The sequence below is a fragment of the Trachemys scripta genome, chromosome 7, assembly GCF_013100865.1.
Source record: "Trachemys scripta elegans isolate TJP31775 chromosome 7, CAS_Tse_1.0, whole genome shotgun sequence".
NCBI lineage: Eukaryota > Metazoa > Chordata > Testudines > Emydidae > Trachemys > Trachemys scripta.
The window spans coordinates 82,718,328-82,746,164 of record NC_048304.1 but is presented as its reverse complement, the minus strand read 5'-3'; the positions used below and the strand labels follow the sequence as shown (position 1 = coordinate 82,746,164).

Genomic DNA, 27,837 nt, shown 5'->3' with positions numbered 1-27,837 from the left:
TCAAAAATAAATATAAAGTGAGCACTCTACACTTTGTATTCTGTGTTGTAACTGAATATATTTGAAAATATAGAAAGCATCCAAAAATATTTAAATAAATGGTATTCTATTGTTTTAACACCACGATCGTGCAATTAATCGTGATTAATTTTCTTAATCACTTGACAGCCCTAGTTCAAACAAGTATAGACATGGATTTAGATGCATCTTTATGTATCTGATTGTTTAAAAAATTTACACTAATGCTATTTACATTATACAAAAGAAAGAATTCACAAAGCTCTGTAAGAGAAGAAACTTATACATTCATGACTGGAGTTAACTGCAGCAATGTATTTTCTGTAAGCATCCTTCCACTCCTTGCACTGCTATTTATGCCTTCAAAGTTCTGCAGGAAACTTCGTCTTCTTTTCAACCCATCCAAAATGGCTGAATTATTAGATTTAAGACTTTGTGTTCTAAAAATAAAACAGTTTATTTAATTTTTAGTGCCACATAGTGGGTACTCTGATAACCCAGATATATCTAAGAATTAAAACTATCAATACTCAGCAAATAAGTCACAAATATGCCAGAAGAACACAGGGCCAAATGCTATAGTCTCTACTCAGGCAAAACACATGCTGATTTCATTAGGAATTTTGCCTAAATAAGAACTATAGGATTTGGTCCTTAGTGTGTAATAGCTTTTCAAAATGATAGTGGATATGAAGGGGGCGGGGTGGGGGGGGAGTCTTCTCTACATTCAAGTGCTATCATGTCAAGAGTCATATGACACCTTGATGTTACTAACAGAAATTCCACCCCGCTCTCTCTCAAAAATTTCAACTAGTGTTTTGCCACTTACTTAGTTTCCTCCAATTTCAAACTTCCCAAAATTTCAAATTTTTGTGAAAATTTGGACACTTGATTTTTTTTTTTTTTTTTTGCAGGCAAACATGTGAAACTCAAGATTGTTTCACACAAGACCTTTTCTGATTAGGTGAATTTGCAAAAAATTATGAAAAACGAGGATAGTCTCTTAAAGCTTACAGATGCCTCGATAAAGGAACAAGCACAGGGCCAAGAGCCCAGAACATGTAAAATCTATTTGCAACTCCGACTAGCCTAGGGTGACCAGATGTCCCGATATTATAGGGACAGTCCTGATTTTTGGGTATTTTTCTTATATAGACTGCTATTACCCCCCACCGCCATCCCGATTTTTCACATTTGCTGTCTGGTCACCCTAGACTAGCCTGAATAATATTTTGCACATTTAATTAGACCTCAAAACACCTATTTGAAGTAACTATTATCCCTAGTTTTCAGATGAGTAACTGTGGCACACAGAGGTTAAGCGACACACCTAACATCACATAGCAAGGTCAATGTCAAAACCCAAGCCTCCAGATTACCAGGCCCATGCTTTAACCACTAAGCCACAGTGTCTCCTACCAAAGTGCTTAACCTCTCTGTGTCTTGGTTCCCCCATCTGTAACGCAGAATTAATGATATTTTTCTGCCTCAGAGAAACATAATTGTTACATATTATATTAGTTAAGTGTATGAAAGTTTTATACCACAGACGCTTTAGCATGATCTTGTTGGAGGCATTTCTGTAGTGCATTTTAGCAATGGAGTTCTTCATAACAATACAATTATCTGTTCCAGCAATTCTTCCTAAATCATCATCATATTATTAAAAAAGAACATAATTGACATTTGTGTTCTTACCTTGGAGAATCAATTCCGCTGTCTCCTGTAATGCTCTGATTTTCTGTTCCTTCTAAGTTATTTGGTTCTTTTTGGACATTTGGCCCTGAAATTGTAGTATGTGTACTATTAAAAAGCTGTTGCTTTTTTCCAATTTTTTTTCTCATTTCCATGGTCTGCAGTCCCAGTGTCCAGCATGCTGATTTCTCTCTCATTTCATTGGGAGTGTTTGGCAAAGTTTCAGCATCTGAGTTACCCTCATTTGTTTTGCAGAAATCAAATATATTGACACCAGTATCTGAAGCCTGAACACGTTCAGCAAGGTCAACTTTCTCTTCATGATGTGTGTAAGCAAACCGAGATAGCCGATCACGGAAACAATTCTCTCCTGCAAGATTCATTTTCTGGCACTCTTGTGAGCTATCCATTGACCCAGTATGACTATAACATTCATTTCCTTCATGCCCACAAGAATCTAATTGATTTACATTAGTATTGCACTCAGCTGGATGAATATTAAGACCCCAGTTTCTGAGAGACAGTTCAGTTCCTATTTGTTGTATTTCCTTACTCCAGTCTCCTGTTTCTGAAATGGTGTGGCTGAGTTGCTGTTGATATGATTTAGGGTAATCATCCTCCTCAAGATATAATGAACTGCAAGCATCATCATCATCTACTTTTTGATACAAAGTCTGATCATCAGTAAGTCCTTTTTTTTCTGGGTTAACAGACTCAGGCCAGTTAGTAGTAGTATTGTTAAACATTAGTTCATTCTTTTTGTCAGTACTTAGTCTTTGAGTTGCACCATTTTCAGATTGTTTAAACTGGTTAGTGTCAGCAGGATCATCAGAAAGACTGAAATTCTGAAACTGATTTGATGTTTGATCTAGTAGCTCACATACGATGGCAGGTTTGTCACACTGATGGGTATGTTTTGAACTCAGTGGATACTTTATTTCTTCCTTAAACTCAAACATATCTTCAATGTAAGAGAAACAAGTTTTTGGAACATCTCCAATAACTTTTTTGTGTGCCCCTCTATAGACATAGTTAGAAAGGCTACTCTCTCTGGAATAATGACATTTATCATCTATTCGTAAAGCACTGCATTGTGGATAATTAGAGCATTCACTGAAATGGCCTCTGATAGATTGGAGGGAAGAATTGTTAACGTGGGATGATTTGTTTTGCTTGGCTTTGTCACTGCGTTTTTCAGCATTTGATTGTATGGCTTCACGGTCAAAGGTTTTTGAGGAATCCAAAGACCTTGACCTTTGAAAATTCCATTCTTGCTTTTGAATCCTGGACTTAAATTGACTGTTTTTCTGACCTTTGTGCTCTTTTGTAGAAAGTTTCTCTCTACATGGTGGACCTTGAAAAGGATTCTTAATTTGCTTTTTATATATAAAATGGGATTTAACAACTGTTGCATCCTCATATAGTTGTTCATGAGCTAGGACTTCATTTGTAACATGTGATAGACGCTCTGCATGTTTTTCCTGTTTGTCATTTTCTGACATAACCTCATTGACTTGAGATTTTCTCTGGGTTTTTCTTATTTGCTTTTCTTTGTTGGATTGAACTTTCCTGTGATGCTTTGCTATTTTACTTTGCTTTTTAAGAACACACCCCTTTGAGATATGCTTTTGCTTAACTGTCAACATTTCGGTTGAGGTGCCTTTACTAATATATTTTTTCTGTTCCTCAAATTTCTTCATTAGTACTGTGTGTTTAACTAAGTTATCTACTGTCAGCACAGGGTTAATACGCTTGATGATTTCATGTTCAATGTCACGTGGAATGTTATCTAAATTATCTTCATCCCTGACGGGCCATTCTTCAGGAGGAAATTGGGCAGAAAAAGAAGAATACTTTTTTTTAAGTTTTTCTTTTTTAGATGTGCTACGCCAGAAAAGGCTAAGGCCAAACTTTTTACATTTTTCTTTTTCTTTCATTGAAGTTAAGGACTTGGTTGTGTCACATGACTGAGTCTCAACTGATTTAGAGAGAGGCTGATTCTGAACTGAGGGCTTCAACTCACCAGAGCCTTTCTGACCTCTTCCATTAGGTTCATGGTTAATTAATTGCTGATGTCTTTGTTCACTGAATATAGCCTGAGCAGGGAAACAATGGCAGGATCTGCAATGCGACACCATAGGAACATTTTCTTTTGTTAGATCTACAGAGCTCTCCATGCTTAGAAGGTAAGAGGTGGATGGCAGTAGAGGGCAATTATCCTCTAAGAGGAACTTCTTACTGTCTTTCATGACATTATCTGTGATAAAGTAGGTGTGAGGGGTCACTATGAAGTAGCCTTCTCCAGTGTGATATATCTTCCTTTCTCTAATTAGAGTTCCAAGCACACTATATAGAATTTCTTGTGAGGGAGTTGCTATACCTATAATAAAGATACAGTATATAAATATTTCAATCAGAAATAAGTTAATACATAAAATCATGAAAAGTTAGACGTGAACAGTAATTTACTGAAATGTAACAAATTTGGAAGTGACTAAGACATACAAGAAGCATACTGATTAAGTAGGAAGAGTTTACAAAAGAGTCTAGGGGTAGGTCTATACTTACCCGGTAGTTCGGCGGCAAGCAAATCGAACTTCTGGGTTCGACTTATTGCGTCTTGTCTGGACGAGATAAGTCGAACCCCGAAGTGCTCGCCGTCGACTGCGGTACTCCAGCTCAGCGAGAGGAGTACGCGAAGATGACAGGGGAGCCTGCCTGACGCGTCTGGGCCGAGGTAAGTTCGAACTAAGGTACTTCGAACTTCAACTACGTTATTCACGTAGCTGAAGTTGCATACCTTAGTTCGAATTGGGGGGTTAGTGTAGACCTGCCCTAAGACCACTCACATACTAAGAATTTGTGTAGTACAAAATCAATCTTATCAATAAAAACTCCTACAGTTTCTATCATGTGATGCCATTCTTAACCAGATGGTTTAAAGACACATCACCGTGTTCAGCTTTAAGAGCCAGAATAAAAAAAAAACAACACCACACAGTCAGTTGTCCAACAGCAAAAAATATCCTAAACGAAACCCTGTAGCAGCATACAGGACAGAGATGTCACAACTGTGAGCTAAACTTCACAGATGCAGAATTATGAACAGAACTCAGAACCTGGTCCTTCGTAAATACGCAGTTTATGCTTAGAACTAACAGAAATCCTCTTTAGTGGGCATGAGATTCATCAGTATGTTCAGATGCTCATACTCTTCAGAGCTTGCATGCATGCCTGTTTGTTTACTCTGTGTATCTTGTAGACTAATACGTAGCCTTACTTCAACAGGCAGCTTTGCATGTACACAGACTAATGTATTATCGTAATAAATACATCTCATGCAATGTACTGTATTTTCCTAATAAAACAAGTTATTTTTTATATATTTGAATGATAAAAAAAGTAGGGTGAAAATCAGAAAAAAATGAATAATACCTTTTGTAAAACCTGGGAATTTTTTTGGTAAAAACTGCTTTAAACTGAAAATGAATGGGCTTATTTATAGACGATCCAGTAAAGGACAGCAATTATGAATTCTCCCCAATAGAGGGCAGTGAAAAAGATACACTAGCCAGTCTTTTGAATTCACCACCAACAGATGCAAGGGGCAGACAACAGTTCATCTTCATCAACCCCAACTCCTGAGTAGTGAGATAAGCCAACTTTTGAAAAGGAGGAAGGAAAGGGGCCAGCCACGCCTTGGTTGGATTTGTTCCAGTATTTAGTAGGAACACATGGGGGGGCACTGATGATGTGGAACTTTTAAAGTGTTAGGAACAGCAACATTTGACCCCTCAAGCTATGCTCATGGAAATCAGTATTGTATTGGGATTCTAGATCCTACCTACATTATTTAGCACATTTTGCTGCTGTTGTTTTTAAAGGATTAAACATTTGTATAGGTAACTGAGGATATTCTCATTACATTAAATAGGATAAAATATTTATAAGAGATACAAACTGTGCAGTCACCCAATAATTGACAGCAATTACGAAGAGTTCCCTATGGACACATTATTACACAATAGTACATTATAGGAACTGTTTCATCTTCCTCTGACGAATGTAGTACTGGCTATTGTTGGAGACAGGATGCTCAACTAAATCCGAGATAGCAATTCTCTTCTTCAATTCATCAAATACAAATAAACCCAAGTTTTCAACTGCCACTGGTATTTACCTTGCTGATTACCATTTCTATCAATGTTTTTCAATCATGGGTTCCAGTCCTTGACAATCCACTGAAAACTGGGGGGCCATCCTAGGTTTTTCATAAATTCCATGCCCCTGCAGTCCTACTTAGTGTTAATGACAGTTTCTAGTAAAACGGTACCATCTATGGCAGTCTGCAGAGTGAGATATCCCTTCATTTATTACAAGTATTTAGAGTGTCATTTCCATCTGAGCTAAGGTCATATCTGGGGCTGTTGTGATGCAATTTAAAATTATTTCAAGTTCTTGGCAGGACTCTAGCCCAATCTGTGGTGACACACTAAAAGCCTATAGCTAGAAACCTCTAATTTCTGCATTACAAGCAAACAAGCAGGATGGATATCTGCTTACCAGAGTAGCCTGTACGCTAAGCAGGACTAGAGGAGCACTAAGGGACAGGAGAGATGAGAAGTATCAGACCAAGCAACTTTCATGGAGTACCAGATGTAGACCTGGCTGGACATTAGTAACTAAACATGGGGGATGTTTCTTGGGGCTTGTCTACATTTACCAGGGGATTGACGCATGGTGATCCATACATCGGTGGTCAATTTAGCGGGTATAGCGAAGACCCGCTAAATCAACAGCAGATCGCTCTCCCGTCCACTCCTGTACTCCACCGGATCGAGATGAGTAAGGGGAGTTGACGGGAGAGCGTCGACGTCGCATAGCGTGGACCCCGCAGTAAGTAGGTCCAAGCTACATCGATTTGAGTTACGCCGTTCATGTAACTCAAATTGCGTAGCTTAGATCAACTTTCCCCTGTAGTGTAGGCAACGCCTTGGAAGACAGGATTAGGGAAGTAACTAGATCAGCAGGCTGAAAATGGAGTATTTAGTCTAACATAAGTAAATGGGTCAGTAAGATAAAAAGACAAAACGTCTGAACTAGCTAATATAAGAGGGGGAACACCCAACTAGCTAATATAAGAGGGGGAACACCCAGGGAACCATTTACTGAGAACAAGATAACCATGGACAACAAAAGTCAGGAGTGTAAGGATAAGGTAAAGAATAAAGTCGAACATGGGCAGCAGGTGGACAGAACATGCTGTACAGGGATTAGTTCCACAAAGTGACCAAGACAATCCCAAAATGGGTGATGCAATGTATAATAAATGCAATGTAATGTGTAAACGTATATAAAAAGAAGAGGTTTTCTGTGTAACTTTGGATGTGTGGTACACCCTATACCCACTTCCTATGCTTCAGTCTGATCAACTCAGCGTAGCTTTGCTGTATGCCAAATAAAGGAACCTGAGTGACAAGACTGGATTCAGACTGAACTCTTGGGGAACTGAGTGGAAAAGGTCTTAGGAGAAGCCCAACACCTGGGACTTTAAAAAAAAAACATTGTAATTAGGTGCTCCTGACCCTGGGAGCTCAGGGGAAATTGCTGCTCTCTTGTTAGACATACCCTAAATGAGCATTGCAGGATAAAAAGTATGTCTATATTACCCTTTGGATCGGCGGGCAGCGATCGATCCAGCAGAGGTCGATTTATCACGTCTAGTCTAGACACGATAAATCGACCCCCAAGTACTCTCCCGTCGAGTCCGGTACTCCACCAGGGTGAGAGGTGCAGGCAGAGTCGACTGGGGAGCGTCAGCAGTCGACTCACTGCAGTGAAGACACCATGATGAGTAGATCTAAGTACGTCGACTTCAGCTATGTTATTCGTGTAGCTGAAGTTGCGTAACTTAGATCAACATCCCTCCACCCCCACATGTAGACCAGGCCTTAGAGTGAGTGATGAATTTAGAATTTCCTTTTTGGGGCAAAGAAATATTTGGCCACCCAACCTGAAGTTGAGGCCAATCTTATCTGTGGCCACAGACCCTTAACATGGATTCTTCTTTGCCAATCCCACACCCCATCCGTAAGTCAAATATCACGTGTCCATCCATTCAAGAGGGTGACTAAAAGCTTTAGGATCTCCAGTTAGGAGCCCCACATTTTTACACGCCTCTACCTTTTGGCCTCTTTCAGTACCTCTTTCAATTTCATGTGCTCTCCCTCCTTAGCATACAGCCACAGATATACTTTCATAGCATTCTTATTTTCTTTCTATTTCTCAATGTAAAGTGATACTTTGTAGGAAGAATTCTATACAAAAATAAAATACAGTTTGGTAAAATGTATACAGATTTAGAAAGATAGTGCGGGTGGGTGTATAAATTACTGTGTGATTACCTGTTCATTTATATTCTTCCATTTTGCCAGCTTCAGGCAAATTGTTAATGAATGTTTACATGCACTGTCAGCACTATACGAATTACAATCTATTAGCTTCTGAAGGGAAAAATTAGCAACATATTACCTGGATAATGTTTCACCAACTGATCCATTAATGTTTCCTGGGTAACAATAACATGAGCTGCATTCATATCAGATATAGCACAGCAAAGAATTTCTGCCAAAGGAACAAACTGGGATTGAGAAATAGGATTCATGTGAATTGGAGATACATCACCTAAAATGTAAAAAAATAAAGAAAGTTGCTTATTTGGGACATTGTTTAGTTTACTATTATTCATGTGATAGCCACTTAAACATGAACTTAAGCTGCCACTACCTCCCCTTTATACTTCTGTTGTCGTCTCAGAGTAAACCCTCTCAGCCTCCGCTCTCCCCTTCCCTACTCTTTTATCAACTAATTAATAAGAATATTTTTCAAGGAATAAAAATATGACCCCTGGCAAGCTGATGGTAATGCACTGATGTTTGCAACAAGAGAAAAAAGGTTTTTAAGTAAAATGAGATTTACCATAGGTGTTTTTAATTCAATGTAAAATTGTGTATAAGCTGAGTTAAGAAGGGAGTTAAAAATAGAGAAAAGGATGTTTGACTACTTCTGGCTTGCTTGAATGACAGCTTACATACACTAAAATATAGAATCTATGTTTCTCTGAAGAGCTATGCAAAAAACAAAACACCCAGCAACTTCTTTGAATAGGTGAGTTGTATATCAAAGTTTTCACAAAATTGGGATGGAAGAGAAAAGAGACATACCAAAAGATAAAACCTTTGCTCTCACAAATTTTAAAACCAGTTCATCTGAACCACTGCTAGAACTGGTAGAAAAATATTGGTAAGTTTCCCATGTGTAGACAAAGCCCAAAAAACAGGGTTATCTAGTTGACTGAGCATAAAGCAGGGAGCCAGAAAACTTCTCAGTCCTGTTATCATCTCTGCCACTGTCCGGTTGCAACAATAATGTTGTACTTATACAGCATTGTATAGTTTACGCTATTCCTCAAAACACACCCTATAGTGTAGGTAAATATTATCCCCATTTTATAAACAGAAAACGGAGGCTCAGGGAAGCAAAGTGACATGTTGAAGGTCACACAGGAAGTCTGGGTCAAGACCCAGGTATCCAGACTCTCAGGCCCATCCCTATCAAGTGGATCACAGTTCCTGTTCAGAAAAAGGTACTTAACCTTTCTGTTTTTATTTCTCTTTATATATTGTTTATCATCAGCACAAAACATATATACAGCATCGTCAAGTTACTCAGCCCTTTACATGCTTCACACATGAGTAGTCCCAATTAAACAAACTGCTTTAGGGTTGAATTAAATGACACTACTCATATAAGCTTCATGCATGTGCATCAGTATTTACAGGATTGCAGCCCAAGGAATGATGATCTTGTAGGCAAGACCTTGGGCTGTGAACCAGGAGATTTGGGTCCTTTTCATGGTTCTATATTGGTCAAGTCAAACTAGTTAGCCTCAGTTTCCCTATCGTAAATTGAGGATGATAATCCTTTCCCCCTTCCCTGACAGGGATAAGGCCAAACACATTAACATTTGTCAGAAGTTCTGATACTATAGTGATAAGTGGGATATAAAAGCCTATAAACAACAACTACCACCACAATCAATCCCTAGACAAACACAGACTATCCTATACTTACATCACTGTGATAAGTAGCCACAAGACTATACAGCGGGGGTTTGCACACATGGTAAGATTAACAGCACATTATTTCCCTGAGTAAAACTGTATGTTTTTGATTAGATAAATTATTCTCTTCTGTCATCTGTTGGTATTTCTGTATATTACACATACACCCCATAGTACCATCAACTGCCAAGGCATGCATAATGTAACAGCAAATCCCCATTAGGTACTTTATGAGGTAGAGAGCTGATTCCAGAGCCAAAGAGGTTAATTTTCTTTTATAGAGGAAGAAGTGTGACTTTACATGCTAAGTTTGTGTAGATCAGGTTAAGTTTGTGTAGATCAGGTTAAGCAATAATTCAGGTTTAATTTAACTAAACCGGATAGATAGTTGGATGACTATGTAATCTGACCCTTATCATACTGTAGCCAGAAAAACACTCAGCATTGAATATGTCTCTTACGTAAATGGAATAAGGAGCAGCACTTTGAAAAACTTTTATTAAATTGCTCTGGACCTTTGTTTTACAACTTATGAGTATGTTCAACCAAAAATGTTTAGAAAAAGCTGAGCATTATTTCCTCAGTAATGTTGCTAAGTTACTACTTGCAGGTGCATAAATCATTGTAAGCTTCCTTTGTGTAAGAAAGGAAAATAAACCTTCAATAACAGCCTTTTAGAATAGCTGGCCATTTCAGTTCTTTAGTGTAGGTAAGCCCTCTGGTGACAAGATTCTTTTTGCAACTTATTTCTATGTTGGAGTTTTCTGTTTTGCTTTTGTCCGTTTACAGTTTTTTTCCATGAAGAATCAGGTTGCCATGCAAGAGGCAGGCAACATAGCAAAACACATGTAATGTGGTGATTGCCTTCTGATAACTATTTTCATGTGCATTACTGCCTCAATCCACATATGCCCATGAGAGAACACCCCATTCTAACTGATGTAAATTTACATATTCAAACTGCTTGAAACAGCTGCAGAATTTTTAGCACATTTATAATGCAATTCACAGATACTATCAGAAAACACACACATTTTAATTCAGTGTAGATCATAGTGCTTCTCGATCACTGAAATAAAAACATTATTTAAAATACTAAGAAAAACAAAATACTTTTAAAGCAAGCATGGAGGAGATCATGGATAACAATATAAAAATACTGATCTACTTCTCATTAAAACTGACCCCCGACTTGGAAAGGCAACTCCTATCTTTTCATGTGCTGTTTTTTATATATATATATATATATATATATATATATATATATATATATATATAAAAATGTGTGCGTGTGTATATATACATATACACACACACTGCTTTTTCACTCCATGCATCTGATGAAGTGGGTTTTAGCCCATGAAAGCTTATGCGCAAATAAATTTGTTAGTCTCTAAGGTGCCACAAGGACTCCTTGTTGTTTTTGCTGATACAGACTAACACGGCTACCACTCTGAAACATGTTGCACAGATTAACTTTGACATAAGCATGTTTACTGATTCCAAACTAGGCAGTTTGCCAGAAAGTCATGTATTGACCTTCAAGTGGTTTTACCAGTTTACTCAAACTCAGCTAATTACCTGGATACATGAAACCTGAGAGTACCTTTTTGGAGTACATACTGACTCACAATGTGGGAAAGTCATCTGTAATACAAGCCTTAGATAACAGTACTCAGTGAACAGAAAAGCCTCCAGATACTCTTGACCAATGTAAAAGGATTTTTTGTTCCATCTCTGTAACTTGGGAGGTTTACTGGGTTTTAATAGTACATAACAAATGGGAGCTTTTCTGCCTGTTTAGGCATTAAAAATACTTATGTCCACTTTTAGTTCTGGTGTAAGCCAGCATAATTCCAGTGAAGTTAATGAAGTTGTATCTACTTAAACCAGAGCTCAATTTAGCACTTAGATTTCAAAAACCTGGTGTATTAGGATAACAAGTAATTCATTCTAAAGAGAACCAAAAAACACAACTAAGTTATCCACATTTCTGAATATATTGATATCTGTTATATGACACAGAATGGACATTGTAAACCAAGTAAAATGCAAGATCAACATTTCAATTATTCTTAGTCAAAAGTAACCATGCAGAGTTAAACAAACTGACCATGCTAAACATTCCATGAATCCCATAAACATTTGCATGATAACCCTACTACTGTCGATGTTCTCTATTTGCTGCATCTTTATATAAAGGACTAAGTTTAGCCCTAGCATAAACAGGCACAACACCATTAACATGCAAGTTTTGTGCCTTTCTATAGACAGGTGGTTCTCAATCTATTTACCCTTGTGGGCCGCATATGCACCTCTCTGTGTGTTATGTGGTCCGCATCCATATTATATATATATATACACACACATATATACACACACACACACACACACACTAACTATATGGCCCTGAGGATTCACATGGGCCACTGCTGTGTGCTGATTGGGCCGCAAGCGGCCTGCAGATTGTAAAGATTTTAAAACCAGGGACCTAGTGCTATACTTTTTGGGCCAGATTTTTCAGAAGTTCTCAGCATCAGCAGTTCCTGAAAGTCTGGTCCCAACTGCCGGTGCTGAGAACTTTTGAAAATCTAGTCCTTAAAGTTACCTTCTAACGCATGTAGCCAGTTACCATGGAATTCTTACTCTAATGTTAGCGCATAATAGCAACCTCAGCCTGCTTAGTTTAATTACAAACATCTGGAATGCATAGACACATATGGTGAAAATGAAGCAAGATATCAATACAGCATCTAAGGGCATGATCAAGGAAATCAACTGGAGTCTTTCCAATGGGCTTGGATCAGGCTCCAAAAGAGGAACGCAAATAGTTCGTCTCCTCTTTTTGCACTTTGACAGCCATGCCATACAAATCCATTCTCACAAGTGATGTGAGGAATATACATGGATTTGTATGGCATGGCTGTCAAAGTGCAAAAAGAGGAGACGAACTATTTGCGTTCCTCTTTTGGAGCCTGATCCAAGCCCATTGGAAAGACTCCAGTTGATTTCCTTGATCATGCCCTTTAGATGCTGTATTGATATCTTGCTTCATTATGTCATGCTGAAACACATTTCTGTCTTTCAGAGCATGAGTGTGTTAAATATGTTCTAAGGACCACATATGGCAATGGGCAACAATTAAATACTTTAAAAATTATCACAAAGCTGGTTTCAAGTGCCTAAATCTTTAACAGAACACTTGATAGACTTCCAAATACAGATAAGGACATTATAAAAGGAAATGAAGCTTTTTTTTGTTTGCATGTTTACCTACTAAGACAGAGGCTCAAGGTTCTGCGTTCCACCTACAATAGCTGACAAGATAATTAGTATGCAAAATACCATAAAGAATTCTGCTTCTAATTCCACAAGGTCTGCATACCTCAGCAAAGGAGCTAAACCCCAAACCTTTTCAACAATCAGAATGGTAAAAACCTAATTTGGGTGACAGCTGTTTTTTCACATTTACAGAAAATTATATATTATATATAAATAAAAATAAAATCATGTGACAGTGAGGGTCTAATGTTCTTAATAGAAAGCATCAAGAAGAGTGTACAAGGGATCCAAATGGAGGAAAAGAGAAGGGACAATGCTGTCACTTTCAATATAAGAAGATTCATCTTTCCCAGTAAATTGGCTACCAAGGTTGTTTAGTGTCCATAGATAATTTTTAGCTGGTGGATTATATAACCCACAGAACCACCACAGCTCCCTCAGACCAAAATAGATGGCAAAATTATTTTAATAAGGCCACTCACTCACCAGCAGTCTAACATATTTGCTAATTTTACCTTGAGCTTTATTTAGTGGTTTTGCAAGGTTAAATATTTCCAAAGGAACCATCACATACAATGTAGTAAGGGAGTGTCAGAGTAAAAATGTGAACTGAGCCAAGAGGCCTACATTATGAACTCAGGTTAGACTTCTGGTCTGAGAATTATCTTCTCTTTAATCGTAAGTACTTTTATGTACTGTAGAGTCTGAGCAGCTGTTACATCAATGATGGTAAAACTCCAGTTCAGTGCCAGATTATTCAAACAAATTAAATATATCAAATCCCACAGCCTGATGACAGCACAATCAGTTTGACTGGTCTGTATGTACCATTTGTCTATTCTAGTCTATACTGAAGTAGGAAAGTGAAGCTTCCCCAACATCTCCACTTAAAATATTAGTGATGAAAACTGATAAAAAGATGTACATTTACACAATTAATTCTACCTTTTTACATCCAAGGTATTATACTCAGTCACTTTATTTCAATAGATTAGAATGGCTTTCTCCTGTTTTAAAGGGAAGCCTGTCAAAAGGAGCAAATAAATCAGTATCATCCATTAACATCAGTATAGGATTAACACAGGATTTAAAAAAGCAGATAAAGACTAAAGCCAGTTTCATTTTAAAATTAATTCCTCACTGTTTGTTGGGGATTCAACTTCATTCTGAAATGGGTTTGAATCTCTTGGTAATTCACATTCTGCAGCCCAATACCTATTAAAAATAACCCGATTTAACTCAAAACTGATCATCAGATGGGCTTGAGAGAACATGTTCTATAAAAACCATTTATCTTAAGTATAAATTTTTCTTCTATTATGTTCAAGGGCCAAGTAATAGCTGTTAATTACTTTAATCAGGGCATGCTGATTGTAATTTAATTTTGCACACTAAGGACACTTTCCATTAAATGGATTACATGTGAGCAAAAGTTTAATTTAAACATCCCATTGCACACTGCAAGGGGTATTTTTGCATTTAGTTTCCCCCTTTGTAAAAAAAAATTCACATCTCAGATGTTGAATTTCATGGATTAAGGTATGAGAGTGGCACAGTTTCACAACTTTGCTGCTCCTGTTGGTTAATAATTGGAGATAATTTTCTGTTGCACTCAGTTAATCAGGCAGCAGCACATCTGTTAACATTCCCAACAGAAAAAGAGTGTATTTTTCTTTTATAAATGAAAGATAAAAATTTGAAGAGGATCTCTTCAAAAAGAAAACAAATTACAGAGCAGTTTTGTGCCTCCAATCTTCTTCTGTTCTTATATAAATGTCATTTCAAGAAGGATTTTGTTGTATACCTGTATCAGTCTCCAAAACTGTAAGCTGTCCCAAAAGTGGTCCCCGTTCCGGCCTGAACCTACCTGATCAAACCAATTGGAGAACATGCGTGCTGTGATGTCAAAGGGAACAGGGCTTCATTTGGTTCTGGTAAAAATTTCAGGGGTCCACTGAACATGCTCAAGAGTTGATTTTTTTTTTTTTTTAAACTCCCTCTTCTCTCTTTCCAGAAAGGTGATTTCTCTGGAGATGTTACAACCTGAGTGAATTTACCTAATCACCCTCTGCTAGTCTCCTCTTTACCCTTCCCTTAAAAATACATACAGTTCCACAACAACACACACACAATTGCATTTTTAACACAATGTACCCCAAAGGTATTAATCCTAATTCAAGAAGGCTTAATTTAATTCAGTAAAGTTAATTCCATATGTTTTCTTCAAGATACTGTCAGTGTGTCACATCCACTACAATAAAATAAAATAAAATAAAATAAAATAAAATAAAATACAGTTTAAAAAAAACAGGATTAACAAAAAATTGTGCCTGTCTGTGTAGATGACACAGGTTTTGTGTAGATGACACAGGTTTAGGAACACTGGTTTTGCTTGTGTCTTCATAAACCAAATCTGTTAGAAATATAGTACACCAACCCTAATGTTAGCTTCTGAAGTGTCTAAGATTGCCGGTTGATCTTGTTAGATATCTTTACGTATCAAGGCAATGCAGGCAATCGTATTTCTAGCTATGACTACCCTGCTTTGCACAACTCCAACCATGACCACCACACCTCTGACCTATGTTAGCTGTGAAGTTCCCATGGATTACACCAATTTAAAAAAGAAAGGGTATGGCTACATTTACACCATGTTGTTAATGAAGCCATGCAAAACAACAGCCATCTGGAAAAGCTATTGGATTTCCCATGGGCCTTCAACAAACATTCACAATTTTCACAACTGAAATGCATCTGTACATATTGGTCATGAAAGTCAGCATCCTGCAGTATAACGAGAGAGAGAGACATGTTAAGACTAGCTAAATAAATGTTGAAATGAGATGTTGTGATTTAGGAATCTGTTGATAGTTAAAGTTTAAAGTAACATTAGTTAATGCAATCATCGCTTCCTTATTTACATAAGATAATGGAAATATGTACTTTTTAAAAATCAGTATTCTGCAGCTCACACACTATAGTCTTATTTGCATGCCAGGAAATGAAACAGTCCTGCACAAAATAAAGTTTGAGTACAAACTGTAGCTTTTATTCTGAATTGGGGGTTAATACTGCTAAAGTCTGAATCAGGAACTTCTGAAAGGCAACGTAAAAGAACTCAAAAGACCAAGAACAACATTCAAGCAATATTTCATTTTCTTTTTAAAAATCAGAAGAATCTTTAAACGAAGGAAACATTTTCTAGGGGCTAGATGTTTCCAGCAAAAGAAAGAGACTGACCATGCACTTTAATTTTTCCATACCCAATCATTTTTGTAGAACGGTTTGTTTTAATTTCAAGACAAATTAAATTGAATCACTATAGTACATATCAAGCACAAGTGTTTATGAACAGGGATAATTAGTTATTTGTTGGACAATCTTTGCTATGGGCCATCTATTGCATATGGTACATTTCTATTGGTTTGGTTTGTTTTTTTAAATGAAGAGACGGATTTTCAAATGTGCTGAACATTGGAGCTGCCACTGACTTCAAATGGAATTGCGAGTGCTCTGAGCTACTGGGTCTTTGAAATCAAAAACAGGCTCTCATAGGTCATTGTATTAGGAGCATCAGATGAGTAAGTAACAAACAACAGATACGTTTTCAAAGCCATCTTGCTTCAGGATAAGTCATCTTTCAAAGAACACAAGACATTCTTCCTGAGATTTAGCAGTATAGGATTTACAGAAATAACTATAATAATCACAGAGATCAAATAATAATAGTACACATAAGTTGACAGTTTCCGACGCAGGGTGCTATTGGAAATAGCACAAGAGCTAATAAATTTGGGCATAACAGTTTAAAAATTTGAGATTATTTAGAAAATATTCTTTATATTCTGATTACCTATATACAGTTGTATAAAATACAACATGTACAATATGTTTCTTAGGCCACCAAAACTTTTCAAGTCAGCACACAGAGAGAAAAAACACAGTAACTGATTTGGTTACAAAACTAATCAACCTTGATTTTTAAACCTGTAACCTTGTTTACCAGAGCAGATCAAAGTCTAGAACAGACATGAAAGAAGTGCACAGTAAGGAAATCCAAAAGAAAGGAATCCAAGAAGCACATAAACAATCTCCTGCTGAGTTGCTATCCTCATTAAGTTTGTGTGTTCCCATGTGTAACATTACAGAGCAACTCAGCAAATGGAAGGTCCCGAGAATCATGAGTTTTCCAAAAAGTCTCAAAATATTAGTGTGCTGCTCAAAAAGCAATAATTTCACCTAAGCTTTCCTTAATGATATGTTGTAATATTATGATGCTAATATTGATATTAATTACTGTACACAGAGTTTCCGTTATTTAGAAGCTCTCTTCAGTTTCTCAGTTTATTTATGATGCTTTGAAAAAATATATAATCTGTTCTCAACAAATATTTAAATGTGTAAAATGTAAATGAGTTTTAAAAGATTAAAGTTTACTTTGAGTAGAAATTTGTACAGTTACACAAATTAAAGTTTAATTTCAACATTAATAATACAAATAAGCAACTGGTACAGAAATGTTAGGTAGTCAAACACCCATGTTACTGGGTTGCTAATATTTGTAGAATTGTTTGTCAATACTATCATGCAGGAGTTGCCAAATAAACTATACAATGTACAGCCAATATAACAATGCCAATTCTCAAATATTAGCACTTCTGTTTAGGCCAGATCTACACTAGAGACTTTTGTCAGAATAGCTATGTCAGTCAGGGTATGAAAACCAACACAGCTGTGACAGCAGAAGTCCCTAGTGTAGACACAGCTACACAGGCAAAACTGTACTTTGACCCACACGGCTCACTCAAGGCGAGGAGGGCCAGGGCTTTACTATATCAGTACAATGCACAGCATTGCCAGTATAAGCTGTGTCCACACTAGGAGTGCTTTGCTGGTATAGTATACCAGTGTTCCTATGCCTGTAAAGTGACCTTGTGTAGACATATTAAATAATTACATTTATCCTAAAAAAAGGATATAAGACAGACAAACTAATCTTGGTCTTTAAAAAATCCACTTTTTAAAACTTCGGTTTTGTCTGCAGCTTTCCAACTTTACTTCCTTCCTGACAGGAAGTTGCTGCTATCATTGGAAGGACTGCTTGTAATTCCATGGATCTCCCATTGCAGATGGCAAGGAACAAGCAAGAGGAATTGACAAAGGCTTTCCATCATCCTCTTCCATCTGAGATTAGCAATCAAGGGGGGGCTGACTTTTGGCATCTAGAAGACACTTTCAACAAACTATATTTGGATAGGATGATCAGAGGAGAGACAACAGGCTAGGATGGTATGGAAGCAACCTCTAATTAATAGCCAGAGAAGACGGACAATGGGCTACCAAAATAATCACTCTAGCAGAACAACAGCATTGGCAACCTATTTCTGGATGGCCCACCCATTGAAGAGATGTATGCAATTTCAAATAAGAGCTGGCAAGAACCACTGAATTTTCTCCCCTTCATTTATTAAAAATATTCTCAATATACACTTCTACCCCGATATAACGTGACCCGATATAACAGGAAATTGGATATAACGCAGTAAAACAGTGCTCGGGGGGGGGAGGGAGATAGGGCTGCACATTCTGGCAGATCAAAGCAAGTTCGATATAATGCGGTTTCACCTATAACGCAGTAAGATTTTTTGGCTCCTGAGGACAGCATTATATTGGAGTAGAGGTGTAGTTTTTTCTTCAAGAGGGACTGAATGTCTACTTTTACTTCTGTGTCCTTCACCAAGATGCTTTCCCTACCTCTACAATTCACAGTTCCCACGCAGTGACTAAAATGAACTTATAATTAATTCAACTCTTCCCTTGGGGACTGTTTTCCTCATCTCTCTCAATGGAAGCATGACAGAGTTACAAAATTGCAACCAACGCCCTCTGTCATCAAAAAATGTCAGTGGCGACATTTCAATTATTTTTCCAACTTTATTTTGAAATGAGAAAAAATAGTCAACACTGATCCTTTCCTATGTACCGTTTCAGTTTTGATGAAAAAACATTTTGTCACAAAAATTTGCAACTGGCTCTACCATTCTATAAATTCTATACAGAGTTGGAGTTAAAAAATTTAGGTTGCCTCAACCAAAGTATAAAATATATTTTTAAACATTAAATGTATTATAAAATCAGATATTTTATGGTTGTGCAAGTCAACGTATAAGAACTATCTAACAACATTCAATATTTCTTTTATTACATCACTGTGCTGGAAAGATGTACTACAAAAAAATAGATTTTAAGTGAAACCACTTTACTCAAACCATACTGAACATACGGAATAAATTGTAAATTAAGGACAAAGAAACAAAATGATATAAATAGGGCCCTACCAAATTCATGTTCATTTTGGGCTATTTCACAGTAATAGGATTTTAAAAATCAAAAATTTCATGATTTCAGCTATTTAAATCTGAAATTTCATGGTGTTGTAATTGTAGGGGTCCTGACCCAAAAAGGAGCTGTGAGGCGGGGGGTGTCGCAACGTTATTGTAGGAGAGATTGGGGTACTGCTACCCTTGCTTCTGCGTTGTTGCTGGTGGCGGCACTGCCTTCAGAGCTAGGCAGATGGAGAGAAGTGTCTGCTGGCCAGGATCCCAGCTGTGAAGGCAGAGCCACACCAGCAGTAGCACAGAAGTAAGCATGGCATGGTATGATATTGCCACCTTACTTCTGTGGTGCTGCCTGCAGAGCTGGGCCCTCAGTCAGCAGCCACCACTCTCCGGCTGCCCAGCTCTGAAGGCAGCGCAGAAGTAAGGGTGGCAATACTGCAACCCTCCTAACATAACCTTGCAACTCCCCTGCAACTCCTTTTTGGGTCAGGACCCCCAATTTGAGAAACGCTGGTCTCCCCTGTGAAATCTGTATGGTATAGGATAAAAGCACATAAAAGAACAGATTTCATGGGGGGAGACCAGATTTCAAGGTCCATGATGCGTTTTTTATGGCCGTGAATTTGGTAGGGCCCTAGATATAAATTACAGGAAACTAGACATTTTTATGGAGCAAGAGAGAATTGAACAAAAGTCGGGAGGTAGATTAACATCTAATAATAGATTTAACGAAAGAGAATACGTTTATTAGGCCAAATGGCTTTTTCCTCTGTAGCACTTTTATATGCTCTTACCATTAAGCTTGTGCATTTCCAGTCCAGCATGTTTACAAAGAAATGTCCAAGTTAAAAGTGCAGTTTCTCCACAACAGAGCCCAGATTGAACTGGGGCCATTAGGTGATACTGCAATACAAATTAATACTAATAGTCTTGCATCATCAAAAAGCTATCTTCCTTGTCCTTTGTTTAGATCACATAATTCCCTTTTTGAATACTCCCCTGACTCCCCTTCCACTATGCATCAAACTCAAGCATGTTTCCTTCTTCAAGGTTCTAGACCAGGGGTTCTCAAACTTTTTCTTTCTGAGGCTCTCCCCAACCTGCTATAAACATTCCACGGCCCTCCAGTGTCACAATAATGTGTTTTCTGCATATAAAATTGAAGGCCAGCATTAGGGGGTAGCAACAGGGCAATTGCCTGGGGCCTCATGCCACAGGACCCCCACAAAGCTACATCGCTTGGGCTTCGGCTTCAGCCTCGGGTGGCGGGGCTCAGGGCCCGGGCTTCAACCCCATGTGGCAGGGCTTCAGCTTTCTGCCCTGGGCCCCAGTAAGTCTAATGCTGGCCCTGCTTGGTGGCCTCCCTGAAACCTGCTTGTGGCCCCCTCAGACGCCTTTTGAGAACCACTGTTCTAGACAACTCTGCCCTTTCCTACCTAATCAACTGTGTCACTTTGTATCAACCCTTCCCCTCTGCTCTGACAATGGGTCCCATCCTTGACACAACTCTGTGCTTTCTTTCATACTGCTCCCCTGTGCAATTTAAATGAGGACAGTCCATGTGGATGAGTTCGACCTTTCCCTTTAAAAATCTATGTCTGCCACAACCTCAATAGCAAACCAAATTTACATGCATAATCTTCACAAACCACAAACAGCTACATGCTTTCTCCCATGCTGCCCCTCAGTCTTGGAACTCCCCATAAATACCCTTCTTCTCTCAACATAGCTGAGTGTATACCGGGGCTTTTGTCTGCATTGTATGTCAGACATAGCTATGCCAACATATTTTTTAAGTACAAGCCAAGCCTTACTTTACTCCCTGAAGTAAGATTTTACTACTGTTGGCACTACAGTACTAACACAGCTCTGGGACAGTGAATTTGATTTTATTTTGGTTCAATAATCAACTGCCAAAATTGCCCTGGCTCCAAACCGGGTACCTGATCCATTGGGTTTATAGGAATCAAAGGCAGTCAGATGTGATACTGGACACATCAATCCTTTGTGTACTGTTGGCTACCATCAACACATCTGATATTTAAAAGAAGCCACTGAATTTGCAGGGCTGATTATATAACAATTTTACTCATACGAACACATTTAATCTGAGATCAGAAAAATTTCAAACACCCATCTCACAATGCAATTTTTACAGTCACTTTCAAGTAGAACTTCACTTTAAATACTTATGCTAATGATAGAAAGCCAGGGACATTAGCAAGAGCAAAAAAGTTTAGCTTACAGAAACCATTCAGTCTACCTGCAGAGAGTAACCCACTCAATGAATATTTCCCTCAATAACAAAACTAAGAACCTAATTTCTTAGAATATAAAGTACTTTTTTCTATCAATGCTAATGAAATCACATGTTTAATTGAATAAGGTCCTATTTATACTGGTCAGGAAATCTGTTAACAGATCTCTAGCCAACTCTGCTTACACACAAAGTCCCTGTGAGAAAGGTGCCAAACTGATTATCTTGGTAAACGTAGACTTAAGAAAATTATTCCCCACCTCCCCAGATGTGTGTTAAAACAGATAATAGGACAGCTAAGGGAAGCAGGACTGAGGATAGTTTACCAAAGTGAAAAACCAAATAAATTTATTAAGTCCTTTAAAATCATGTGGGTTTTTTTTAAAACTAGGAATTGGCATGTTGAGCTCATTTTTCTATTAATAACAGTTCTTGTATGGATGCATATAAAATGCAGACATTAGGTTAAACGCAAATAACTCAGATTAAAAGATTAAACAAGTAGACACGCAGATTTTGACACAGAGCAAGGACTACACTAAAGTGTATCTCACTTATCACATACTTGGATATTTATATATTCATTTTGCAAATTTGCTGCTGTCTACAAGAACACACATAGAGCCAAAAATTATCCTAATTAACCATCTCAAAAATGACCTAAAGAACTCCACAACCTACCTAATAAATAAATAAATAAATAAACAAACAACAAAAAGCAACAGCCTTGGTATCCTTTCCACCCCACCCCCCCCAACCGAGGAAAAGCCTAACAGATAGGCCTTGTAACATGTTCTGTAGGTCAAACAAACTTTAGGTTCTATTGGTGCAAGGGTGAAGCAAATTCTAGAACTGAGGGTAACCCCCCTGAGAATATCCTGCCTTCCAACTATAGATATACAAATGTAGGGATTAGCACCTCCATCTCCCAGTTTCTCTCTATTGTCAGGTTAAAGCACAAAGAACTTTTTGAAATACACAGGATGCAACCCATAAAGGGCTTCATTGAGGAAAACTAACATCTTGATTCAACCTGAAAAACCATGAGCCAGTGCAGTCTCTGGAGCATAAGTGTAATATGTTCCATGTGTGAACCACAACTAAACAAGTGGGCTGCCATATTCTGCATTTGCTCAGATTTCTGAGTGGTCTTCAGTGAAAAAGAGCACTTCCATAATCAGGCTGCAATACTTTTATGCATAATAATCATGATTGCAATCTGGCCTCATTAGATTGCATGGGCCACTAGTTTAATTAATTGGATATCAACTAATTGCATAAGTCAAATGGTATTGAGGTCTACATGCTGCTCTTTATAATGCAATCTGATTAGAATATTCAATGGTTTCTGTCCATTTTTTTAAAAAGCTCAGAGCTCCAGTCATGGATTAGGAGGACTGCATTGTGCAAGATGCTGTACAAATACAGAACAATAGTCCTTGCCCATAGAGTTTACGATCTAAGTAGATGTTTACTATTATCCAATAATGAAAACAAGTTCACCCTCAATTTGAGGAGTTCACTTCCCCCATTGGATATCACTCTCTCCCAAAACACACTATAAACAAACAAACAGCTCCTCCAGAATCCTTCTTCACCCAAACTAAAATACAAAATCTTGTGTCCATTTAATGGCCTTTAAGTCTGTCCTAAATCTTGGATATCTTTGTTTAAATTGTAATTAATAGTGTCCACAATGTTTTACTTAAAGCCAAACCAGTGCTGCATACAATAGACATATCACCGTTGATGTATATGTAGTTCCCCTAGTTCAAGGGTGGGCAAACTACGGCCCGGGGGCCACATCCAGCCCTCCAGGCATTTTAATCTGGCCCTTGAGTTCCTGCCAGGAAGCGGGGTCCGGGGCTTGCCCCACTCTGGCGCTCCAGCTGGGGAGTGGGGTCAGGGTCTTGCCCCACTCTGCACGGCTCCCAGAAGCAGCTGCATGTTTCCCCCTCCAGCTCCTATGTGTAGGGTCAGCCAGAGGGCTCCACACTCTGCCCCCGCAGCTCCCATTGGCCGGGAACCACAGCGAATGGGAGCTGCAGGGGTGGCACCTGCGGACAGGGCAGAGTGCAGAGACACCTGGCCGCACCGCCACATAGGAGCCAGAGGGGGAACATGCTGCTATTTCTGGGAGCTGCTTGAGGTAAGCAGGTATGGAGGTAAGCCCGCCATACAATTTCCATACCCAGATGTGGCCCTCGGGCCAAAAAGTTTGCCCACCCCTGCATTAGTTTATACAAATGGGATGAAATCCTGGCTTCACTGAAGTCAATAGCAAAGTTCCCATTGATTTCATGCTTGACACTATATTCTTTCCTTGCTTATTTATACCCACTCTAGCGGTGTCAGTACTAGGTCCCACAAGTCAGAAATTCTAATCACAAACTATAAAATGGTTTAACTGAGCACAGCGGAAAGGGCTGGGGTGAGAGAGGATCTGAATTCGTTATTTAAACTTGTTGATGTTCTTCACAGCATTTTACTATGCTCTTTTGAAAAAGCCACTGGCTTCATTAAATAGAGAGAAAATGTCACTTTTCAGCTAATTTAGTTATTCCTTTAAAAATATAGCAAATATATACAACAAAATAGAAGTGAAAGCAAATAAAGCCACCAAGCAAAAAAAAACAAACAAAAACCCAACCCCTATTTAAACTAAGAGGACTACACCAGTAGAAAAAAAAGTAGGGTAGTTTTCAATTATTTAAACTAATATTTTCAGGTCAATTTCATTGGCATGAAGATATGACTACTCTCAGACCTCCAAGTCATTTTCTTTTTGATGGCTTCCCACCACATTGGAGAACAGATTGCTCAGGGTATCTTTAAATAATTTTCCCACCAACTAACACTTCAGTAGTTAACTTCAATGGGGCTCTCCACAAGTGCAGGAGTCTACCCACATAGATCCAAGTGAAGGATCAGGATGATAATTTTCATTTAAAACTTGCAGCAAATATTGGTACTTTAGTACTGTAAAAGTTTCCTTTATGTTAAACCTAGTTGTATCCATTAGTATCATATATGGAACTAAAAGTACTACGCAAAGTCACACCTTTTCCACTCAGTGAAGACCAAACAAACAAATAGCCAGTTTTCTTTATTCATAGAAATTAATGCCATTATGTACTGGTTTGTACAGGCATCACAGAATCTGTAGAAACCTCCGATCCTGCAAACTCCTATGCTGATGAACAACAATGACTCTCACTTTGGGGCTACACACATGCATATTAATCGGATCAAGAGTCCACACTGGAAATTACTTAAGTAAAGGAAACTTGTAAGGGGAGCTTTACTGAATCTACAAACAGATTACTAGCCTAGAAAGGGTCAGTCCATCAATGTCACCTGCATGAAAATTATTTTAAACAACTGCAAATTATTCTCCAGGAGTCTGAGAACATTTTGCTGCTCTCTGTGACGTACCTCCCCCACCCCTCGCAGCCCCAACTTCATTTCAATAAAAAGGCACCAGCATCCCTCAGACCTCTTTGATACCTGCCTGCTTTTTTCCAGCAACACAGGCACGTCATGCCTCACACCAGACGTCTTCTACCCAGGAAGATTGATTCGTTTTAACTTACAATATTTTGGTTTGTGTCGTAATTACGAATTTAGCACTTAGACTGCGCTGCCAGGCCAGCAGCTGGTGCGCAGAAAGCCCCAGAAAGGGACGACAAGGAAGAAAGAAATATTCTCTCCCCCCCCCCCCCCCAAGTAGGATTATGCCACAGGGCAGGCATCCTCCTCCCAGCCTCGCTGCTTTCTCTCCAGGTGCCCTTTACGGGGTTTGCTTGGTGAGCAGCCATACTCCCCCCTCAACGTGCGATGGGGACAGCCCCCTTCCTGCCCCTTTGGGGTCACCTCCTAACAGAACAGCCCAGCCTGGGGACACCCCCCCCCGAGAAGTGCCCAGCGCTCCCCTCAGACTCACCCACTGCCCGGATGAGAAACCCCTGGGGCGGCCGCAGCGCCCTGCGGAGCCAGGCGTCCCGCAGCAGCTGCAGAGGGGCGGCGGGGCCCTGCAGGAGCAGCACGCCGCCCCGCAGCCAGCCCTGCAGCGAGACGCGGGAGACGGCGCGCGCCAGCCCGGCGTTCCAGTGGCACCTGGCGTTGGCCCGGCGAAAGGCCCGGAACAGCGCCGCGCCGCTCGGCTCCCGCTCCCCGGCCGCCTCCCGCCGCCGGCGCAGCACCAGGGCCAGCGAGCCGGGCGCCAGCTGCACCGCGCGGCGCGGCCGCGGCATGCTCAGGCGGGCTCCAGCTACGCATTGTCCGGCTGCAGCTGAGCTGCCGAGGGAGCCGGGCTGCGGGCAGGGGGCGGGGACAGCGCCGCGGGGGCAGGGCCAGCCGGCAAGGCGCCGGTGCTGCGGGAGCTCCGGGCTCGTCCCGTGCCTGAGGCTGGCTCTGCCCGGCGCTGGGGCAGGTCTGTGCGCTCATGAGTGCGGGGTGTCCGCGACGCAGAGCCGCCGGGCGGTCAGCACCTCGCTTGTCCCACGGGAGCGTCGGAGGCACCCCAACTGCTTCCCCGAGACAAGGTCTTGCTGGGCCCCCTGGGAAAAGAGGTGGCTCCGACTCCGCTGATAACGCTTTGCAGGGGGGCGAGCGGGGCTTCAGCTGCCCAGCCAGCCTCAGAGTTAGATCACTCCCTGAGCACTAGGGTGACCAGACATCCTGATATTTGGGGCGTTGTCTTATATATGCAACTGTATCCTCTTCCTCGCTGTCCCCTGAAAAGTGTCCCAATTGTTCCACTTGCTAGCAGCTCACCCTACAGACCGGTCCTGGCAATCCAGGGAAACGTGCAGTGAGGGCTAACAGGCTTCTTTCTTGGGCAGGCACGTTGTTGTATGCCCCCCCCCCCCCCTGTCACAGAAAGTTTTGTTCATTATGGAGTCTGCTTAACTCCAACCCCATCAGCCGGTCCTTGATAAAGACAGTAGAAGGGAGGCTTGCAACACACAGCCTGAATCAAAGCTTTGCTTGCAGAGCTTTCCAGAAAGCCTTTGACAAGGTCCCTCACCAAAGGCTCTTACATTAATTAAGTTGTCATGGGATAAGAGGGAAGAGCCTTTCATGGATTGAGAACTGGTTAAAAGACAGGGAACAAAGGGTAGGAATAAATGGTAAATTTTCAGAATGGAGAGGGGTAACTAGTGGTGCTCCCCAAAGGGTCAGTCCTAGGACCAATCTGATTCAACTTATTCATAAATGATCTGGAGAAAGGGGTAAACAGTGAGGTGGCAAAGTTTGCAGATGATACTAAACTGCTCAAGATAGTTAAGACCAAAGCAGACTGTGAAGAACTTAAAAAACTCGCAACACTAAGTGATTGGGCAACAAAATGGCAAATGAAATTTAATGTGGATAAATGTAAAGTAATGCACACTGGAAAAAATAACCCCAACTATACATACAATATGATGGGGGCTAATTTAGCTACAACTAATCAGTAAAGAAATATCGGAGTCATCGTGGATAGTTCTCTGAAGACGTCCACACAGTGTGCAGTGTCAGTCAAAAAAGCAATCCGGATGTTAGGAATCATTCAAAAAGGGATAGAGAATAAAATAGAGAATATCTTATTGCTCTTCTATAAATCCATGGTATGCCCACATCTTGAATACTGCATACAGATGTGGTCTCCTCATCTCAAAAAAGATATACTGGCATTAGAAAAGGTTCAGAAAAGGGCAACTAAAATGATTAGGGGTTTGGAACAGGTCCCATATGAGGAGAGATTAAAGAGGCTAGGACTTTTCAGCTTGGAAAAGAGGAGACTAAGGGGAGATATGATAGAGGTATATAAAATCATGAGTGGTGTGGAGAAAGTGAATAAGGAAAAGTTTTTTACTTGTTCCCATAATATAAGAACTAGGGGCCACCAAATGAAATTAATGGGCAGGGCCAGTTTCAGGCACCAGCCAACCAAGCACATGCTTGGGGCGGCACCTTAAAGGGGCGGCCAATGTTGGGGTGGCGGGGGGCGCTCACGGTGTTTGGGTTTTTTTTTTGCTGTTCAGTGGGGCGGCGCTCCAGAGATTGTTTTTTGTTTGTTTGTTTTGGCCGGGCAGCCCGGGGGGTGTTTCCGCGGTGCGGCGCTGGGGGAGTGGGGGAT

At 39.8% G+C, this 27,837-nt stretch overlaps 1 protein-coding gene across 1 annotated transcript; it reads right to left on the bottom strand.

The window, feature by feature from the left end:
• Window positions 1-150: 150 nt before the first annotated feature.
• STOX1 (storkhead box 1) lies at window positions 151-25,981 on the bottom strand. The gene is made up of 4 exons (XM_034777318.1): window positions 25,657-25,981; window positions 8,245-8,397; window positions 1,717-4,093; window positions 151-458 (listed from the first exon to the last, which is right to left on the bottom strand). Exons 1-4 carry the CDS (start codon window positions 25,964-25,966, stop codon window positions 299-301), a joined length of 3,000 nt encoding a protein of 999 aa, XP_034633209.1. The 5' UTR covers window positions 25,967-25,981; the 3' UTR covers window positions 151-298.
• Between the last annotated feature and the right edge of the window lie 1,856 nt (window positions 25,982-27,837).

Excerpts from the sequence above, each read along its gene's own strand:
- STOX1 (XM_034777318.1), bottom strand. The coding sequence starts at position 25,966 with ATGCCGCGGCCGCGCCGCGCGGTGCAGCTGGCGCCCGGCTCGCTGGCC. Across the intron at positions 8,398-25,656 it reads GTTTCTCATCCGGGCAGTGG|GTGATGTATCTCCAATTCAC; the intron begins GTGAGTCTGAGG and ends TTTACATTTTAG. Across the intron at positions 4,094-8,244 it reads GTTGGTGAAACATTATCCAG|GTATAGCAACTCCCTCACAA; the intron begins GTAATATGTTGC and ends TCTTTATTATAG.